At 36.8% G+C, this 22,271-nt stretch overlaps 2 protein-coding genes across 2 annotated transcripts; both read right to left on the bottom strand.

Moving 5' to 3' along the window:
* Positions 1–247: 247 nt before the first annotated feature.
* On the bottom strand, positions 248–17,269 carry LOC145770015 (putative nuclear transport factor 2). Its single transcript, XM_082581595.1, has 4 exons — positions 17,136–17,269; positions 13,124–13,195; positions 3,645–3,755; positions 248–2,532 (listed from the first exon to the last, which is right to left on the bottom strand). Exons 1-4 carry the CDS (start codon positions 17,220–17,222, stop codon positions 2,425–2,427), a joined length of 378 nt encoding a protein of 125 aa, XP_082437721.1. The 5' UTR covers positions 17,223–17,269; the 3' UTR covers positions 248–2,424.
* A 4-nt stretch (positions 17,270–17,273) lies between these two features.
* Positions 17,274–21,683, bottom strand: LOC145770014 (CXXC motif containing zinc binding protein-like). Its single transcript, XM_082581593.1, has 2 exons — positions 21,644–21,683; positions 17,274–21,212 (listed from the first exon to the last, which is right to left on the bottom strand). Exon 2 carries the CDS (start codon positions 21,138–21,140, stop codon positions 20,652–20,654), a length of 489 nt encoding a protein of 162 aa, XP_082437719.1. The 5' UTR covers positions 21,141–21,212; positions 21,644–21,683; the 3' UTR covers positions 17,274–20,651.
* Positions 21,684–22,271: the final 588 nt, after the last annotated feature.

Genomic DNA, 22,271 nt, shown 5'->3' with positions numbered 1-22,271 from the left:
TACGTACTAGGTCTAAATGTAGTCAGGACTTGTTGCAAAAGCCATCTTGAAAACCAAGTGGGTCTAGGTGTTTAGCTCACTCAAAAGTGAACACCCAGCCAAAATGGTCAGCGTACACCCTGGAACAAACAATGGATCATGAAAATGTAGCAGGCTATCTTGTGAGCAGAAAATGTTTCACGACATCCAGCAGGGCGTGTTTTGGTTGGCTGGTCTTGGATACACTAGCGGACATGGGTTGCGACAATTGAAAATATGTACGTGCATTTATTGCAAAATTTAACATCGTAATATTGTTATGACACGGGCAGCATTTCCAACGTGAGAAGGCCGAAGCTTTTGTTAAGCGATTCAAAAAAGCGATGGGAAAGCGACTTGCAAACCAGGTAATTTGGAATTTGGATGAATGAACAATTCAACATGCATACAGCTAACAGACTTAAAAAGAGGTGATTTGATAGTTATGCTAAACATAAGTTACCGGCTATTTTCAAGCAATGAACAGCTGAAGTTATCTGTTGCTGTGAAGGTGATTCCTAACAGCAAAATTCGTCATTTTTACATCGATTTAACGTCTGCACACGTTGAATCGATGTAAAAATGACAGATTTGTTGTCAGTGATAATTTCCATGCAGGAGCAACCGAGAAAAAGCAAGTATAATAAAACGCAAGTCGGGTAACCGACATTACAACTGTTGCGCGTGGAGACGTTCATTGATAGAAAAAACATCAACCTCGTAAACAGAAAGTCACCAAAATGGACAATCCTGATAAGCAATGCTGCATTGATATAAAAATTACACAATTTATTTGCTAAAAAATATCCAGCTTTTACAAAATTCCACCACTCTTATATTAACGTTAGTTATGATTCAGATTTTTACGGCAGAAAAGTTAAAGCTACTTGCATCTAAGTTATTGCTTCCATTTCAACAAGCCTTGCAGCAAATGAGGGGTTGAATATAGTAATCCACTGAGTGGGCAAATAATGATCCAAGCTGAAAATACACAGAAATGGTAACCGCAGGTTAGACTTTCTTTATGGAAATTGTGGTGTTCTTAAAGGTGACAAACCACATTGTGTTGGAGTGCATCATGTTTCTAGAAAGTGACTGACATTATTCTTCATAGTTGTTTATTAAAGTTGGAAGATTAAGAAGTATGAGCATTTAGGCTATGCGGCATTGTTGGGTTTCTTGTTCTAACAAAGCAGTTCATAATTCGATATTTTACCAAAACAGAGCAGTACCTTATTCGGTATAGTCACAAGCCTGAATATGTGGTGGGTTTTCCTCAAGTTCTGAACCAGCTTGTCTTTGCTAGTTTAATTTATTCATAAAATGTATCTCACTTTCGGGCGTTAATAAAGTATTACTTTTGGGCCAAATATATGGATCGCAAAGAACTCTCTTTCAAAAGGACTTTTTTGTTGTTAGCCTGGGCATGGCCGACAACGATTGGCTGGAGATAATTTTATTTCTGACAATAAAACGCACATTCGTACAACGACACATTTGGCACACAGTTGCAGTCCACCGTGATTCAACGACTTCTGAAAACGAATCTGGTCAACTAATCCTTCGTTTTGATACTCGCAATGCATAAACTAAAGTGGGATCTTTTTTTGGTAAAAACAACAGTCGAGATGTCATTAAGGGGTAAACATTCGGGTGTAATCAAGGGGTAAAAATTTGGGTGTTCAATCAACAGCATGCGCATAGCCAAAATACACTTAAAATCAACAAACATCAAAACGAACGCCATATATCTTTAGCTGAAACAAACTTTTCGTTTGTCAAAGCGAAATTGGTTGTAGTATTGCATTAAATGTTATTGCCTTAAATCTACTGTAGAAGCACACTTTTAAAAAGACGTTGAATGTCACTTCAAAGAGTCACAAATTTTACTACAAGAATAATGATGCACCACATCTTAGAGACGTACACAACACACAGACGACATGGTATTGTATCACCTCCCTGATTGAAATTGACTGGTATTTCGGATCCTCCCATTGTTTTTGTTGAAGTGGCAGTTAACTTAATTGATTTAAACATCTTTGCCAAGGTGTGTGAGTTAAGATAGAAACCGTAGTACATGAATGTAAACAGGTATTTTCATCAGCTATCAGGCTTAAAAGCAAACGCTTTCCATACTGCACATGCTGCATTGTGGCAAAAGCATAATAATTACGTACCAGTGTCAAATTAGCTGACTCGCGTTAAGATATCGTAAGAGTGAAGAAATTACTTAGCGCTGCATTGTAGCGAAAACAAAGTATTTTATTGAAAACAAACCGCATTATAACCGTATAGTTGATTCAACAAAGAATTTGACAATTCCTTCAAGAAGTAGTGGCAAATAAAGCGAATCAAAATCCGTCCAAGTCCATAGAGTCGTGTTGTAAACTTGTCGGAAGTTACTTAGTCGTGTAAGATCATCCGAAACGTTTCATTCGCTATAAAAAATTGGCCAGCTGGCTTCCGCAGTAGAAATGTCTGTACAAAACTGTGGGGGGGATCTTCGTCAGTCTGAGATGGAAGAAGAAATACAATTAAGATAAGTTATCAGTATGAAATAAGCGCTATCTTCAGTTTGTACTGTTGTTTAACAAATGTACGGTACATGCTTGTACTCCGAAATAACAACCTTCCTATGACTGAGTCACCACGATTCACGACACCAAATTTCGTGTCCACATGGCGCTCATGATTATAGAAATGGATTCAATGAAACAATGTACTTCTTGGCAGCAAAGAGTTCAGCACCAGATCCTTGGAAAAGCTCCATGCCAACAATTCATGACCTTTGAATTTGGCCTCGGCTTTAGAGAGTGCTTATTCGATTATATATAATAAAAATAAGCCATCAGTGGGCTTTGTTTATGTGGACTATATTTTGAGAATCAAATATAACCTTTCTTCTCAAATCAAACAGAAGTGGTACATATAATATTCAAGCTATGGCAATGCCAATCCAATATACACACTACACAGCCTTGCCAGAGTGCGAGCCTGCAATATTGACTAGAGAGTCTAGAGACTAATGGAATATTGATTTTGAACGCTAAGCTAATCTGCTTTATATCTCTTAAAAATGATTGCTTTGAGTATCCAAATTGCTACACAGTGATCACTGCATTATCGTTAAAAAAGACATATATCTCCTGTTATCAGTGTTGCCAGATGCTCTTCGGATTTCCAGCACAAGTATTAAAACCTAGTTCATTATTTGTATGATTGCAACAACACAAAATATAAACTTATGGTGTTTATTTTGACTGCTATCCAGGGTAGCAGATCGGCCTCTAGTCAAACTTGAAGCTTGGCATGGCCTAACTATAAATGATTTAAGATAAGTTAAAGCACGTGGAGCATGCGGTATTCTCGCAACTGCAGTGATGTCAACAAAATGACAAAAACATTAACTGACAAAGCAACGGTAGATAAGATAAACAATATTAACCTCATCACACTCTTTACAATGAACATTACACAATACACATTGCTAACTGCGACCATACAGGCACAAATAACTGCTTTACTGACATGGATTAAAATTCGTATTACTGTTGAGTTTGTTAATTGTGTTAGAATGTATAAGTAGTGGAGATACATATAAATATAGATTATCATATAAATACCTTCAACTGTCCCATCACAGTAACTGAAACCGCTTCATTACCGTCCACTCCAATTATTGGCTGACAATCTAATGATGTGATATTGTGTTGGATGGTCTTGAACGTTAACGCCTATGACAAAAGTTATTTTTTGTTACTTGATAAGGGCTAACGTGTGTATGGCCGAAAACGTTTGTAGCTTATAGTTTATGTTCAATTTTAATCCATTATGTTAAATGCCGTGTGGTTGCTTGGTTGTATATGTCTATGACAAAAGGTTATCTCTAACTGCAATAGATGTAGCTTACAGAACAGGGAATATTGAGTTAATTGACTGTTGATTGATTGAATCTTTATCCTCGGACTTGGAAAGCTTCTTGCAGAGCTTAATCCTGGCAGTTTCGCATAGTTGTAGAGACTACATGTAAGAAAGCAAAAGTGTCTTTCAAATAAAGCACTGGTACTTGTTGATGATGATGTGTAGAAAAAGGTATTTTAATCGCATCTCAACCATAACATTACACTCCAGACAGGGATGACCCATTCACGAATCACAATTAGTTTTAAGTGTCTAGTCGAAACTAAAATGTTTATCAGCCTAAAACATTTCACACATTCATCAGCTATTATTGTCGAATCATCGGAAATTTGGAATTGGCCCAATTTGGTTCAAACATGTGTGAAAGATAGATTGATTCTGACTTCGCAAAACTAAACACTGCCAACTGCGGTACACGACATCTGGGCGAGACAAACTGGGCGATACCCACTTGGGCGCAGGGTTGAGAAAAACCCGTTCTTTTGATTTTATTTAAAAAAGATGCAAAAAAGGTAGATTCATGCTTATTTCACCTCAAATACTACTTTTTACCAATGAAGTGCCTCTCACTCATAGTATATACAACATGTTGGGCAAAATAATGCACTAGGGCTGTTTAGCTATGAGGCCTTCGCCTTTCTTGCATAAAAGAGTTTTAGTGTAGTACAAAGTGGCATTACTTGATTTTTGTGTACAGAAATATCCACTGTGTTTTCAATTTATCCTTGGAAATTTCCTTCACAATCACATCCTTAAGTCCTAATTTGAAGTTTATTTTAAGTACCTTGTAGTACTTTGGTTCATTTTTTCAATTTTCTGACAAAAATTGGACAAATACGATGCTCTGGGTTTTTAAGTGGGCCACCCGGGTTTTTTTGGGTGGGGTAAAATACCGACAACCCTGCTTGGGCGAGACCAAGTGGGCGACGGTAGCGAAAGTTAAGCCGTTCGGAACGGTGGTGACATATTTAATTTATCTAGTTGCTTTGCGGCGTCACGGTTTATTGTGATGCTTTAGAGAAACCCCTCAGAAAAGAGACAAATGAATAGCCAAAGAGTGGTTGAAGTCAATTATGAACGCTCCCTAACCGTTATCGAAGCTTGTCAGTCGTAAAGTCACATTTTCTGTTTTAGATCATAAAATATGACTTTTAATTTTTACTTTAAAATACAATGATTGAACCCCAGTACAATGAGAGTTCTCACCCTGAGTTTCACGAAGCATGCTGTAATAGCGCTTGCTGTTTGATGTTAATTTGCATTGTGACATCATCTTGACACATTATTTTGCAACACACAATCCAGTCTCTGAATAATTATTATAAACACTTGAGGTAGGTCACTAGGTCAGCCAGTGCTGAGATCTTAACTACTAAGTAGCTGGTTTGGTAGGTACATGCATTAGACATTTAAATTTTTGTAGTGATTTTCAAGCGAAACAGATGTTTTTTGTTAGTTGTTCGAGTGTGTTATTGTTCAAAATACTCTCTAACCGTAATCCAAACTTGTCAGTCGCAATACCGATGTTGATGATGTAAGTAAAAGTCTTTAAAGTCATATTTTTTTTGTAGTGCAGAAAGTTGTCAAACCGATAACATTGAAACAACGACATTGCTATGGGGTCAATTTAAGAAGTTATAAAGTCATATTTACTGTTTTAGATCATAAAATATGACTTTTCATTTTTACTTTAAAATACAAAGATTGAACGCTATAATTTGTGGAAGAGAGTCTAGTAATAGCGCTTGCTGTTCGATGTTAATTTGCATTGTGACATTATCTTGACACATTATTTTGCAACACACAATCCAGTCTGAATATGATAAACACTTGCGGTAGGTTACCATATTTCGTATCGAAGTATTTTTTCTGACTTGTTCGTTAGAGTACCGGTAGCTGAGTATCGTTCGAAACTCGAAAGACGCTTTCCATTATGATGACAACTACGACTTGCCTTGCATGTTTTATACCAAGTATTCAGGTCATTTCAATTTGTGAGCACGCTTCTCCAGAATGTCGTGACCTACATACATGAAGAGCTTATTGCCAAAACCACTTACATCCACTTTCGGTGATTTCGAGAAAACCACGAAAAACGTTTATGATAGTTTCGCTGGTAAATGCAATGCGCTTTTGATTTCTGACGATGTATAACTACCTACTGAATTGAGACATGACGTTTGTCCAGATCTAAGGAATATTGGAGGACTTAGAATCGCCTTTTTATAAAATTAGAAATGTGGATATAAGTGGTTTTGGAAATAAACTGGAGAACAAAAATTGCCAGAATGAAAGAAACCAATTTTTGAAACCATTTTTCCAAGCTGACCACCACTAATTCATCACCACAATCCAAATCTTAAACAAAGCAAAAACACAGCTATGAAGCTCAAGTAGGCTACTAAGCACCGTTAGTAACTGCAACAGTAGGCTGCAAGCCTACAACACTGCTTGTCAGTGTTGCCAGATAGTGGATGCTTCAAACTGCCAAACACATTTCAAATTTTGCCAAACTGACTGCCAATTCACCAAAAACATTTGCCAAAATTCTGCCAACTCAAAATGTTACTGCCAAACAACATAAAATTCTGTCAAATTTCTCGAATTTGGCAGTGAAATTTGCCAAATAGTAACACTGCTGCTTATCAAGAAATGATTACAAAAACGGTTTAACAATCAGCGATATGTCACATGACACAATAGCTTAATATGATTGGTTTAATGTGGATACAAATGGTTTTGGAAACAAAGTGTGATGTCGCGTAAGTGGTTTTGGAAACAAACGTAATTTTTAGTGTCGAATTTGAAGCAGATAGAAAAGATTTTGGAAAAAAATAATTTGATAGTAGGTACCAGGCGCGGATTTATGGGGGGGGGCCCGGGCCCCCCCAAAAGTTTGTGAGGAATTGTTGAAATTGTATGTTTCCGCATCAAATGGTTTGATATGCTTCCAAACAGCTGATGTTAGTCCCACGGCGGACTTAACTTACCCCGGGGGGGATAGGTTTTTGTTATTATGGTTGAAATTATCCATCGATCAGACTCCGTTATTTTCTTTCATACAACTTCAAATACATTTTAATAGTAACATTTGTTGGAGCTGAAACCAACGCTGAACCAAATGGCGTCAGTTGCAACAATCTGAAACCCCTGAATGGCTCAATGGCGTAGCCAGGGGGGGGTTTGAGGATTTCAACCCCCCCTTTGGCACGCGTGTGACGTCACGATATTGAGAATGATGCTTTCAGTCTCTTTAAGTATCTAAAACAAAGTTTACTTAACTTTAAATGAAACTGCATTAAATGAGCGAGTTTTGCCAATACCAAACATTCAAATATCTCAGCCAGGAATTAGCAACAAGAAAACATAGAGACTTAGCTTTATTTCCGAAAAATGCTGAAGAAAACATGATCTTATCCTTTTGTTATGCCACCGGACAACACCATTTTATAGGAATATTCATACCTACATTTTTGTTGAAAATGCTCTCAGAATGCACAAAATTTAAAGTAAATTTTCAAAATTTTCAGGGGGAGGTCCTCCAGACCTCCGCTGCTGGGTGTCGTTTTAGGCGAACACGCAGGCAGGCATTGCCCGCCAGACGTCATAAAAAAAAACCTTTCAAAATTTCTAGCCACGCCACTGGAATGCCTGTTTTATAGTTTTTAGTCTTCTTTATAATTTCAATCAACGTATATGCCTGCAAACATAAAATATATCCAATTGGTCATGGATACTCCATGCAGGGTTTTAAACCAGATTTCAAGTTTACTTTGCATGCTTAGCAATTTTTATTGAAGCAACATTTATTTTTTAAACATTCACAATTGATGAAAATGGCTGTTTTAATGTCTATTTTATATCATATCTAGGCTATATGTCGTAGTATCATTATTGTTCATATGTGCTTTATCTTTTTCTTTCTTTTTAATTGATTTTCAATTTTTCTGGCCCCCCCCTAAAAAAACTCCTAGAAACGCGCCTGGTAGGTACCTATGGTAATACTCTACCCAATGGCACTCTAAACTCAATTTTGGTAAAAGTGGCGCCTAAGTGGTTTTGGAATTAGGCTCTTCATATATAGGTCACCAATCGAATGATTGTCCGCAATGGGCGAAATGAAGCTAAGGTGGGACAGACGCATACGACCAAAACAAAGACAAGTGTCTGTATTCCCAGACCATAATCTTACCGTATGTGCTAAACATTGTACTGCAAATAAAGACGTTGAATAGGGTGGCCAAAAAAAATTGAAATTTTTTATTTTTGTTTGCACACCCTCTCATTTGAGGAGGATTCATGAAAAAATGACACTGTGAAAATTTGAAGTGAATCCGACAAGAGGAAGTGCTCTCCCACCGACCTCAAAGTTTGGTTTTATTGGCATAATCCGTCAAAATTCCTTGAATATGTGACGTAATTCTTTTTTGATTTATCTACATTGCAGTTGCAGCATTTTTGTTTTAACCATTGTTTTACTCTGAATTTATGATACAATAAGTGTTTCCACATGCAGAAAAACATAAATAATGCACAAAATAGATCACATTAACAAGCGTTTGGTATGAAATTAAATGCACTAAACTTTAGCGAAAACCGCATAAAAGTACGTTCACTAGTCACGATCGCAACGCTTTAGATGACAACACATTGCCCAGAAATTGCAAGAGAAATGTTTGTAAAGAGTCAAGCCATTGGTTGACTTTATTGCACTTGTTGGAAGCAGCTTTCTGTGGTGTTCAACCACTTGATAGAGAAGCTGGCGCTGTTATTCATTTTTTGTAAGAACTTCATTGAAGTCAGTAGCTAATTTGACTGCCCAGTGCTCGCTCTGCACAATCATTGACGGCTTTGAGATGACGCCAAACTTTGCAGGCTTCTTTATAATCATCACAATCACGCCATGTGTCGACAGAAGCAGTGACTCGAAAAGGTTAAGGGAATGCTGTGTTACAAACTGTGCCAAAGAGAGACGTTGAAACTTGACAATTTTGTTTGGGGCAACACGACAAACATCTTCGAGAAATGGGTCTTTCTTAAGAGCATTAACGATTGCTTTCTTTTCATCATCTGTGTTATTATCATTGAATAAAGGTACCGTAGTGCAGCAAGATCCTTACTGATGTACCACAAGCGCAACCTCAACTTTTTTCTGCCACTTGAGAAATTGCATTGTCAACCTCTTTATAATCCTCTGTCAGCTGTAACATTGCTAGGTCATTTGTAGGGGTAGATATTGATGAAGGTGCTGCAAACCAAAAAGTGGCATAGATGGTAGTAGTTAATATTCCTTCATCTACAACTGTACTGCACGCAAGTGGCAGTGTAATCTTATTGATCTTCATCTCGTAGTAGAAACGGCGAAGAACCACACCCCATACAGGCAGCTGACATGGCCCCTCAAGACAGTCAACAAATGGACACCCACTCGCTAGTGTTGACTCTCTTGAGGGGCCATGTCAGCTGCCTGTATGGGGTGTGGTTCTTCACCACCTCTACTACGAGATGAAGATCAATAAGGTTACACTGCCACTTGCTTGCAGTGCAGTTCTTGTGGGTGAAAGCTAATATCGCTACCACTGCAAAGACTCACGTTGTTACCAAACTAAAACACATCCATCAAGAGCATATAGGAAAATCAAAGCACAAAGGGAGGCGAAATTCAGCTTCCTAGCTGACCTCAGAAGCTGACTTCACCCAGAGCTTAAGTGCATTATTTGATATTGCATATGCTAACTGGGAATGCCGCACAACAATACCAGAAGACTGCCAGTTTTTGATAGACCAACGTGGTGCATGACAGATACTGATGACAGCAGAGGACCCAATGCATTGCAAAGCTGCTGCAAAGTATAAAAAGCGCAAAGATGATGAACAGAGACGCAACAGAAATCGCATTGATCCAGTACCATCAAGTGCTGCTTCTTTCTCATCTGAAAATGATCAGCAGATGATGAAGATTCTTCCAGTGACCCACTATTTGCACCACAAATCCAAATAACAGCAAAACAAAAACAAAAATCAGTAGGAGCAGCCATTACCAAAACACTGCATTATTGATAATCCACTGTTTAATGCAGCACTGAACAGAACTATAACATCAAGTCGTCAAGCAATGATGATCATCACTCCTGATCTTGCTGCAGCTGGAATTGATATAAATGAATTGACAATGTCACATTCCTCTGTCATGAATGCTCATTCCTCTGTCTGGAGCTATCACTGTCGTGCAGCAGGCATTTAATTGAAGGCTGCTACTTCTTGCATGCCGTCGTCTCAAAGCCGTCAATGATTGTGCAGAGCGGGCACTGGGCAGTCAAATTAGCTACTCACTTCAATGAAGTCCTTACGGAAAATAAACAGCAGCGCCAGCTCCTCTGTCAGGTGGTCGAGCACCACAGAAAGCTGCTTCCAACAAGTGCAAGTAAAAGCCAACATGCCAACAGCTCCATTAAATAAAATCAATGGCTTGACTTTTTACAAACGTTTCGTTTGCTTTTTCTGGGCAATGTGTTGTCACCTGAAGCGTTGCGATCGTGACTGGTGAACGTACTTTTATGCGGTTTTCGCTAAAGTTTAGTGCATTTAATTTCATACCAAACGCTTGTTAATGTGATCTATTTTGTGCATTATTTATGTTTTTCTGCATGTGGAAACACTTATTGTATCATAAATTCAGAGTAAAACAATGGTTAAAACAAAAATGCTGCAACTGCAATGTATATAAGTCAAAAAAGAATTACGTCACATATTCAAGGAATTTTGACGGATTATGCCAATAAAACCAAACTTTGAGGTCGGTGGGAGAGCACTTCCTCTTGTCGGATTCACTTCAAATTTTCACAGTGTCATTTTTTCATGAATCCTCCTCAAATGAGAGGGTGTGCAAACAAAAATAAAAAATTTCAATTTTTTTTGGCCACCCTAACGTTGAATCTATGTAAAATATTGCAATGATAAATCTAAATAACTTTTGAAAAATCATTTGGTGATCTGCTTTGTTAAGTCAACATGTCAAGCAAATCTGTAAAACGAAAAGATCTGGCTTTAGCTGAAAGAGTAATTTTAATCAAAGAGTTAGAGAGGAAAACGCCGCAGAGAGTTGTTGCAGCAAAATTTGATGTGGCACCGGCGCAAATTTTACGGATATGGAAGGCACAGGAAAAGCTCTTGAACAACCATCGTAACAACAACATCTACAAAACTTACCTTAAGCAAGTAGAAGTTGTGTTTTATTTCCAGCAAACACAACTTCTTCTGTCCAGCCTTTTTTTAGACCAAGGTATCATCAAGAATTTCAAACATCATTATCGATGCAGTATATTGCAAAAACTTCCGGTCATCATCGATGCTGATGAAAATGCTACAGTAGCAACATAGCACGCGCAATCTTTTTTTTTCGCTGAGACGTTTCGATCACTTGTCCGAAATGACTTGTAAAAATTCGGTCAATTTTTATTTATTTCGGTCATTTTTTTTGATGAAAATATTTCCTTTCAAGTAGCTCATCCAAACCAAAATTTGCACTTTCCGACTAGCTACAACATCAAGTTTCGCTGAGAAACGTTGTCGTGTTTTATCTGAGAAAAGTTAGAACAGACAAACGTTTCTTCAACGTTCACCAGCGAAACTCAACCTTGCAACACCCGGCCGAATTGACTATAATATATATTTTTTTTCGGACATTTTGACAGAATTGACTATACTTTTTTTTCGGACATATTGCTAAAACATCGGTCAATGACCGATAAATGGCCGAAAAAAAAAACAGCGTGCAATAAGTGTTCTAGACGCTATAAGTCGTATGTGCACGGAAAATCCAATGTCTCACAGAGACTTGCTATTAACTTACGTTTACAATGTTGTATGTGATTGTGAAAGTATCAATAAAACTTTAATGGACAGGATCCACCACAGACTATGTAGGACTTCTCAAGAGGCATAAGTTATAATTTTAACTTGGGCACTTAAAGTCAACTGATATTTTTTAATCCGAATGGTCTAGTCTAGACGCTGCGTAGCCGCATCAGCAATTTACAGAACACATTGTGACTGACAGTCATTACTAGGGACATTTTTTATGACCTAAAAATGGAAAAATATGACTTTATTTTTAGAGCATCAAATTTATGCTAATCCCCGTGTCTAATGCATTACTAGACTACAAAAATTAATGAAAATGTTGCTTCCAATGCTTTGTGAAACTCAGCGTGAGAACTCTCATTGCCTCCCTTCCACAAGTTTCAATGTCTACAGGAGCTGTTTGAACTGCATTTACGAAGTTACTAGGGTTCAATCATTGTATTTTAAAGTAAAAATGAAAAGTCAAATTTTATGATCTAAAAAGAAAATATGACTTTATAACGACTGACAAGCTTTGATAGCAGTTAGGGAGCGGTCATAACTGACTTCAACCACTCTTCGGCCATTTGTTTGTCTCTTTCTGAGAGAATTCTCTTAAGCTTCACGATAAACTGTGACGCTGCAAAGCAACTAGATTAAAAGATTAAAATTTTGCACTCAAACTTGTCATTACTACAAAAAGTGCTCAATGCTAAGCAAAAAGGCAAAGCAGAGCGAATTAAAGCAAATATAGTTATTAGCCTACTATCTGAATCCTTAACAGCCTGTTTCACCTAACGGATCATCAGAAGGTCTTATTCAAATAGATTCAATTTGAATAAGACATTCTATTTGAATAAGAACTCCTGATGATCCGTATAGGTGAAACAGCTGTTAAGGATTCAGATAGTAATAACTATATTTGATTTATATTATAATTATATATATTGCTACAAATCTACAAGAACGTTGTGGGTTGGAGAGCCTGCAATATGCCATATCACACATTATTGTGCACCAGAGAATGAAAAAGAAGAAAACTTGTTAAGCATATATGAAAATTTTGTATGATACTAACTTTCAGCAAAAATGCGCATGTGTTGAATTCCCAGTACCGGTAAGTGATTGGGAGTTTAGTCAATTATGCAAAACTGCCAGGATTGGATCTCAGAATAAAAAAATGTCAGAAATTCATCTTAGCTCTAGATTCTAAATTGATTAATATGATTACTTCTTGGTTTGGTTTATTTGTCAAATTGACCTTGTATTTGCAACTTTACAAACATTATGATATATGTAATTTTAGTTTGATAAAAAAACATCTTGCTTGATCACTTACCATAATTTTCTTTCCAATTTCTTCCTGCCCTTTGCACGGCTTTCCCTCAAATGTCATTATTGAAGATTCATTCTAAAAAGCAAATTACATTCGAAATAGTGAGTAGAAGGTTGCTCATAGCTCGAAGCTGCAGTTTTTCATCTGACTCTTTTTGGTACAGTCTGACAAAAAACTGCAGCTTTGAGCTATAAACAACCTTTTAATTGCTGTTTTCAAGTTTTGTACCACCATTTTACTCTTCAATTGAGGTGACAATAGATGATTATTGATGAAATGTTGTTCCAGGCCTCTAAGCTCCTGGGAGACATCGCCGCCGACAAGTCATTAAATGGGGTTCACATCTTTTAGGCGCAAACAGTTAGGCGCCGGTCAAATAGGCTCGCGCACTGTGGCGTCAGGATATTTAGGTGCAAAACACTGTGGCGCCCTTTCATTTAGGTGCTATTCCTAGTAAAGTCTGCAGATTGTATCAGCTTGGCAGGTAGGGCAATGCTTTTCACACAAAATGTTATATTGAACAGAAAAGTATGTTGTTTACGTTAATGCGCATGTATTTATTTGCTGTTAGTCATGGCTTCAGTGAGTGAAGCTGCTTTTATCCAGCAATGCTTTTCACACAAAATGTTAAATTGAACAGAAAAATATGTTGTTTTGTTAATGCGCGCGTTCGGCATTTATTTGTTGTTAGTCCAGGTTTGCGCTGGCGAAAGCTTTATCAAAAGATTATTCAAGTTTCAGAACATGACTGAGTTCTCTTTTAGAGTCAAATAATAACTACACTAAGCATCACTAAAAAATACCGTAGCCTATATTTAAGCGGTTGGTAAAAATTTTGGTGTGCAGTGCCTGACTATGCAGGGTTGGTCGGTTTAAACCGGGGTTTAAACCGCCCGGTTAAAACCTGGTTCAAACCAGACAGTTTTGACCACCTATTGCTGGTCAAAACCCCTTTAGTGTATGAATCAAGTTGCTTTTCAATTGAATTAAAAGTATTACCCACCATGTTATTAGTAATGATGTTCAACTATATTTTGTTTTGATCAACATAACCTAAATGCTGGATTTGGAACAAAAAATATTCAACTTCTCTGTTTGTTTTTGATATTTCAATCAGTTGGTTATTTTAATTATTGAGAAAATTCAAATTCTAAAAATAAGTTTCTGATGAACCAAAAAATGCTTGGTAGAACGATGAACAATTTGCACAGCCAACTGAAGTACAAGAATTTATTCCAACAATTTTTTTTTATGAAAAACATTTGCCATCAAATTTTATCCAGTTAAAATAAAACAATGCAAATGCATATTCTAAGATGCTTTAAAAATTAAAGACAGGATAGTTTATGATTCGTTCTTTGAAGCCTACCTATGCCTATCTACTTTATGTAAGTTAGAACACCTTAATTGAACAATTGGAATTAACAAGTCTTTCCAGTATATTCAAATGCTTCATTCACCAGTCAATTTCATCTTTTCCTTCTCCCTCCTCCCTCACCTTCTACCATCTCCCTCACACTTTCAGTGATTTTCTGGCAAACACGATCAAGCAACTCATTACAGGGTTTTGACCAGTTTAAACCTAGTTTTGACCGGTTAAAACAGGGGTGGGCAAACTTTTTGTACTGAGGGCCACATTTGAAAAAAATGTTGCAGCCGGGGGCCACACACTCTCATTACAAAGTAGGAAAATTTACCCGGTGTGTAAATAAACGCATACTCATATTAAACACAATTTTTGTATTTCACACTCAGTTACGTTTAAAACTATGCAATAATCATCACAAAAGTTAATGAGACTTGTGCAACTGTTCACAGTTTTTCACAATCTTCTGCAAATTGGGAGCAAGTTTGCTATGTATGTGGATCTAAACAGTGTCAAAAACTTAGCAGCAAAGATTTTTAAGTTTGGAAACAAATCGTCAGACAACGACTTGTAAAAGTCAGGCAGTGAATCTGACTTAAACTTCTCTTTCAAGTCATTATTTGCTTGCAAGTCCAGCAGTTCCAGCTGTAAATCCTCAGGGACCGAATAAACTTCTGTAGTGAATGGAAAGCTGAGCATAGTAAACTGCGGTTCCATATTCTTTAAGTCTTGGAACCTTCTGCTGAATTCGATAGCCAAGGTATCCAACTGAACTTTATACTTTGCTGCAAGTTCAGGTAAGCCTACAGTTAGTACAGTAGCCGCTACCGTTTTTGTATTTTATGATAAAAAAATTGAATCAAACAATGCGTGAGAGCATGTTGCAATACATGCGCGACTGGCATGTGTGTGTTTACGCACTGAAAGTGAAGAGGAAAACACACTCGTAAAGGGAATAATATTTTGTCCTGTAACTTGTTCAATTAAAACAGTAAGTGACATGGCCACCTGGAGATGCGGCCTGATTTGTCACATTTTGCAAATTTTGATTACAGCTACTGCTAGTGTTTGACTGACATTTTCTGAGACTTTTTTACTGTTTGCTGTCTCCTAATGATATAAAAGCTTTTTGTTGCCTCGGGGAAACAGTAGCAAATGAGAAAAAGTAAGTTGAAAAACGCTGAATCAGACTGTTATTGAAAAATTAACAGTCTGACTAAAATCTTCAAAATCTAATTTTCTTTGTTTTTTAATATCTGAGAATGTTAAAACATATTGTGTCATTTGGGGAAAATAGTAAAGAAAGCGTAAAATTATAATTTTTAGAAAAATTTTTTTAAGCATTCGCCAAAAGTTAGCAAAACCTGGAAATTTCTGCAAAATGTGACAAATCAGGCCGTATCTTTAGGTGGCCATGTAAGTGATGAGTGGGAGTTTCTGCAAGTGTTGGCGGGCCGCATAAAATGGTCTCGCGGGCCGGTTTGCCCACCCCTGGGTTAAAACCAGGTTTAAACCGCTTAGTGGTCAAAACCCAATTTTGACCACTTAGAGATCAACCCTGTGACTATGCCAGCAAAGAACCCACTTAGCAAGCTCTTTTGTTTGAAAAGGTACACGAGGTGAAAGTATGAAGATTTTTATAGCATTGCCCTACCTGCCAAGCTAATACAATCTGCAGACTTTACAAAGAACAGCACCTAAATGAACGAGCGCCACAGTGCTCCGCACCTAAATATCCTGATGCAACAGTGTGCGCGCCTATTTAACTGGCGCCTTAACCATCTGTGCCTAAAAGACTTGCTCCCGTTAAATGGCCTCTAAAACCACCGCGTCAGTAGGCCATGTTTGGTAGCTGGCTTCCACTTTTAAGCCAACATTTCTCCGGTGCACGGTCGTTTGGTCGACAGACATTTGGTCGACAGGACGTTTGGTCGACAGGACGTTTGGTCGACAGGACGTTAGGTCGACAGAACGATTTATTTTAGGGTTAGGGTTAGAGTCAGGGTTAGATTAGGGTTATGGTTAGTTAACTAACCCTAACCCTAAAATAAATCGTTCTGTCGACCTAACGTCCTGTCGACCAAACGTCCTGTCGACCAAATGTCTGTCGACCAAACGTCCTGTCGACCAAATGACCGGGTACCCATTTCTCCACAGTGTTGGATGTTGGTATTTGAAACTTTTTTTTCTATTTGCGTTCGTATTTCATTGAAACTTTTTTTCCTTCACTCACATTCCAAAACGGTTTTCACAAAAAAGGCATCACACAACGACGAGAAATATTGTTGATAAAAGTTTCGCAAAAACTCTGAGCATCGACCTATCTATACTGTAACTGTCACACTTTTTGATAACCAATATCGTTTCTAATCGTTAACATTTTTTTCATTGTTGTTATTTCTTTTTAGTTCGAATTAATAAACTCTTAAATTGTGTTCTCTGCTTAGTTTGCATATGATTGGTTTAACAAAGAAACTCTCTGGTCTCTACCAAAACCGTTAACATTGGACAAACAGGTTATAATTTCATGTCAATCTTGTGAATTCCACAGAAAATATCCTATAGCCTAGGTACTAACTGATACGTTAAGGAAAATTTTAAACATGTCAAATACTGAAATATGCAATCCAAGTTTAATGAAATACTTACATAAAGGCCAAAAAGTTTTGATCTGTCAGTTGATATAGTGGTGTAGTAGTGTGATACAAAGGCTTTTCCCAATTCCTCGTAGGACATGTTAATGCACACAGCAATTATTTGTATGTCTGGTGACACTAAACCTATTCCCTGTGCAGCACAGTAGGTATATATTTAAAAGTTTGACTAAACATATCATCTTCTACAGAAACCTTATTCTTCAAGCAATAAAAGAACTATGTATAATTACACACATATGCAGAAGTCAGGGATGGCAGTAGCTTTGTTAACATTTAAAAAAGTTGAACATAATATTTTAGTTAAAATCAACTATCATGAAATGTTAGAAGTGATCAGCTGCATTCATTCCGATGTTTAGTGAATCCGATACGACTAACTTCTTCAGTACAAAAAAAATGTAATGATTGCAGAGACAAGGTCATGTATGTACAATTGTACAATGCACATACCAGGTAGGGATCCTCACTTCTCATTGTAGCACCAAGCAATTTAGGTGTTGCCTTACTGTGATGCTAAGCATCTTATTTTGGTAAAGTATTTTTTATTGGGTGCATCGTAATTGTAACAGGCACAGTTTATTGATAAACAGTTAACATACAATTTATCCCAATAACTCAGCTGTTTTGAATTTAAAAAATGCTCTTGGTATGTTTTGTATTTGAAAATCGGTTGTACTGTAGGCCTATGCAGGCCTCGAAATTCCGGCGGTCATGGCGGACATGACCTCCGGAATGACCTCGAATGTCTGCCGAAGCCGACTCATTGGTCGGTCATAAATGACCGCCGCAAAATTCTTGACAAAAATAGAGCTAATGCAGCAAAAATATATTTCAAATTTGAATTGTTACAATTGTTTGTTTAACGTGAACAAATACGGAGCTGAAACAATAATAGTAGCCTACAGGCAATTGCTTCAGATCACATTAGAGTGGCGTGGTTAACGAGCTGATGGCAAAAGTAGCCATTTTTACATCATTTCAACGCCTTGCAATGTTGCCTTGAAATAAAGTTGTCTGAACTTTTCGGCAGGATATGTATTCTAATTTTAACAATGAGGATTATTGCGTTACATTGATCGTTTGTTAAAAAGAAACGTCACAGAGAAGCAAGTCTCAGCTGGGTTCCACACGAGCTCAGGCGAATGTGGCGACCTTATTCACGCTGATAGAAATAGAATTTCTGCACAGAAGGGAGGGTGTTAGACTAACACTATTGTGTTAGTTAGTTAACACTAACACTATTGAGGGCTAACACTATTGAGTCACTAATGCGCATTTGTATGGACGGTCCTGAGCTGGAGATTTACAACCCGCGCCGGCAATAATCGCTTGGCACAACGATTCTATAACGCGAAAACCACGGAATAAGTGATCGTAGTTGTGTTTGTAATAAGGAAATTTGGATTGTTGTTTTCAATTGTGTTTATTGCGTCATTACACGACTGTCATTAACGCACTGATTTATTAGCAAGCAATCTGCTCCAGTATACTTCAGAGTCGGTTAATTAAGCCATCAACCATTGCAGAGTTATTCTGTTGTAGAAAATCTTCTACAAACACGACTACACAATACTGTAGTGTGATTTTGTGCAAAATCTAAATGCAAAAAATATGTCCGGTTGAGATATTAAATGTCCGCTGAAAGGGCCAGTCCGGTAGGACATGCATGACCGCCGGAAAAAAGTACAAATTTCAAGGCCTCCTATGTTTCTTTTTTTTTCGAAAAAAAAATATTATCCATTTCTTAGAATAGGTCGTTGCTTAGGCTATATAGCAAGAAAACGTGCCTAATCCTTTTAGTCTATTCTATACGTTGTATGTTCAAAAATCAAATCAATTTGTTTTCATTACAACTGATAGACATTAAGCTTTCCATAAAAGCTTTGTTGTTGTAATGTTATTTAACCTCATTATGTGTGATTCTTATCTGTTTACTACTAAAATATATTGCGCTGCCACAATTACTACATACCCAACAAAGTGAACTGTTTTTAGAATAATGTTTAACTAACCCAGTCCCGCTGCGAACATGCCAACCTGATATGTGCCTAAATATTGAGGACACTGATGACATGACCAGCATATTACAGAGTATCAAACCATGTTATTGTAAATATCTAAATGCACAAATTAAATTTGAAACAAAACATCACATTCCAAAATGCAAAGTGATATCGGCATCGACCAAAATAAATGTATCGGTACATCTCTAATTTTTAGTTTAATTATCTCACTTATTTGTGAGTACAGTATGTATCATACTAATTACTATGTAGAGAAATGTAACTGAACTTCTAAAACGAGAAATTTTACAGGTCCAAAAAGTTTCGGATAATAGAATATATACTTACCTGCATATAATATACCGTACATAAAAGTTAGCACAATAAATCGATGCACAGTTGATGAATTGCGCATTAACAACATAATACATGTACGCTGGCCTAATTAAAAAATGCAAAAATTGTGATAACAAAAGCATCACACTCAATTCTAGTTATAAAGAATTTAGATGTAGGAAAGATATTATCGAAGTAGCGCATTGTATTCACAGTCAAAGTTGGATGTCATGCACACAATAAAATAGAAATTGGCACCATTTTAACAGAAAATTTTACTCGTCTATAACAATTCTGATCATACTTCGTGACTATAGAATCTTTTTAAAATAGTAAATTTTATTTAAAAATTGACAAATTGAAGAGCATTTTCATAGAAATAAAGAGAGAAGTGTTGGATCAATTGAGCATGTTTGATATATATATTGTGCTTTCAACAACCACACGCTTGCACACAAACAGGCTTAGACCAAGTTTGACTTCTCTGTTTGTTTCTAAATAGAATAGTCGGCGAATCTTTCGCTTTAACTTGAATTTTTCACAACTCAGGTGAGTAACTTCTATTTTTATGATTCTGGAGTGTGATGCTGAGTTGTGATATTTATTAGAAAAACCTTTTTCAGTTATATTTAGTAAAATAAAACTTCTGCATCTTTAGATGTCATAATCAGGATTTAATAATCCATTAATTGGTTTATTTTTTCTTAAAAGATCATGACAATACACTGGTAGTGGTATATTAAATAGGAAAATGAGAATAAAAATCGAAAACCATTGACATTTTTGGATACAGTTGTTGTTTCATCTTAATAGATAATGCAATGAGTTGATGCTTATTTTCAATATTTGCAGAATGGTATATATAGCAAGGTAAACATTTTACGAAAGCTCCCAATCAAACCATTATCAGCTTTTTTTTATTTTAAACAGGTTGACAATAATAGATGATTGGAGGTTTGGATTTAGCAGAAGCCAATTTTTCAGTTAAAAACTAGTTTGGGTTGGATCTAAAGTGACTCTTAATCAACGTAGTCACTAAAAAAATGGTGAATTGCACAATTTTAAAATCACAAACAAACTTTGACTTGGGATATGATTTTAATTTAGAAACTTTATCTTGTGACTAACATTCACAAAAGAAATCAAGTCTTTCATCAATCAAAACCACCTTATTTTTTTACCTTAATAAAATTATACTGTATTTCTGTTATGCCAATTGACTGATTGGCATTTTCATCATAGTCATACCATTCATTCTCAGAAAGATCAACATCGCCAAACTGTGTGCTAGAACATGACGAAAAGACTACCCAACCACTTCTAATGTCCCATTCAATTGGTTCAAGACCTCGACATTCAAACATTACAATTGTTGAAAATTCTCCATCATTGTTAATTTGATATGATTTTATTTGATCTTTTATGATGTCCAAATGATTTTCTCTTCCACACATTTTACACTTTTGAACCATGCTTGCATGTCCACGACCTCCTTTCGTTTCTACATTCTCCGAAAGACAAACATATTGCCAGGTAGATGATACTTCACCACAGCTTGTGCACTTTAGTTTGAGATACCAACGGAAATCTTCACCAATAGTTTTCAATTCAGAAACGTTTTCAAGATGAGCCTTGATTTCCAAAGCTATTTTACCCATAATGTGAAATAGGGTAGAACTGACAATGTGATTTGTTTCAGTAGATCTAGTACCGGTAGCCTAATCAAGAATCTGAGAAAAAGCAGGATAATGTTAAGTAGGGTCACTAAGTGGTTAAAAGAAAAAAAACTAGAAATATTATCATAATCATTTAAAACATATCCATCAAATTTCATCACTAGATAAGTCCATTCAAAATACAGTATAATGAGCTTTGCTATAAATAGTTATATAAAAATCTGTGAGTGTAGAAGCATGAATAGAGCGCATTGTGATGGAACTCATGCGATCTGTTTCCCAATGCGTGGTTTGCTCGTGATCAACTGATCATTGAAGTTTGAGCAAATAATCAATTAAAATATTTCTTATGTACGTAGAAGCAGTAGCGCACCCAGAAAAAAATTTAGGGGGGGGCTAATTTAGAAATGTTGGCCGAGTGATTTGCGACAATAATGACAGTATGCCAATGCCCATCCCTTTGATTAATATTTAAAGGCACTCACCGGCCACGGCCCACAACCCACCGGTTGCCGATACATCAGGATTCGTTCTCTCAATCAGATTACAAGTTGGCCTAGTGAACCCCATGGTACTAGAACCATAAGCACTCTCATTCCTACGTCCACTCTCGGAATCTTCTATAGATCTCGACTTTTTCGTCATGTAGCCTATGACAAAATAGAATTAGCTTTCCGTTTGCCAACACAAATAAGTGCGAAAACAACAACTAGCGCAAAAACAGTTTGAAACAAAACACTAATTTTGTGAACAGTAAATGTGATGTGGACATTTTTCCTACTTACAAAACATTCAAAAATTAGTTCGTATTTTCAATTAAAGTCCCAGACGCTTTCGCCTTTCTGCTCAAATATCGTATATAATTTTACATGTCCGTGTGATTCAGCATTGACGTACGGTACATCGGTATGTCCACCCAGGGGCGCCGGAAGCGGGAGGGGGGATGCTCCCCCACCTTCAAGTTAACAATTCATTTGATGAGAATAAATTTACCTAAAAGCAAAGAAAACGTTGTGCAGTTCTGTTAATTTTTGAACTTCTTAGTAACCCTCCAGCTGTCCTTTTCGTAGGAAAAATCATTAAAGTGAGTCGTCCCGGTATTCTACTGTCCCT

This window comes from Aplidium turbinatum, chromosome 5 (genome assembly GCF_918807975.1).
Source record: "Aplidium turbinatum chromosome 5, kaAplTurb1.1, whole genome shotgun sequence".
Lineage (NCBI taxonomy): Eukaryota > Metazoa > Chordata > Ascidiacea > Aplousobranchia > Polyclinidae > Aplidium > Aplidium turbinatum.
This window is presented reverse-complemented; position numbering and strand designations above follow the sequence as displayed.

Bases quoted from the DNA above. Each gene is read 5' to 3' on its own strand.
- LOC145770015 (XM_082581595.1), bottom strand. From the start codon at position 17,222: ATGTCCTACGAGGAATTGGGAAAAGCCTTTGTATCACACTACTACACC. The intron at 13,196-17,135 runs GTAAGTATTTCA...TTTGCTTTTTAG, and splicing joins CAAAACTTTTTGGCCTTTAT to AATGAATCTTCAATAATGAC. The intron at 2,533-3,644 runs GTATTTATATGA...CTTCCATCTCAG, and splicing joins CTGTGATGGGACAGTTGAAG to ACTGACGAAGATCCCCCCCA.
- LOC145770014 (XM_082581593.1), bottom strand. From the start codon at position 21,140: ATGGGTAAAATAGCTTTGGAAATCAAGGCTCATCTTGAAAACGTTTCT.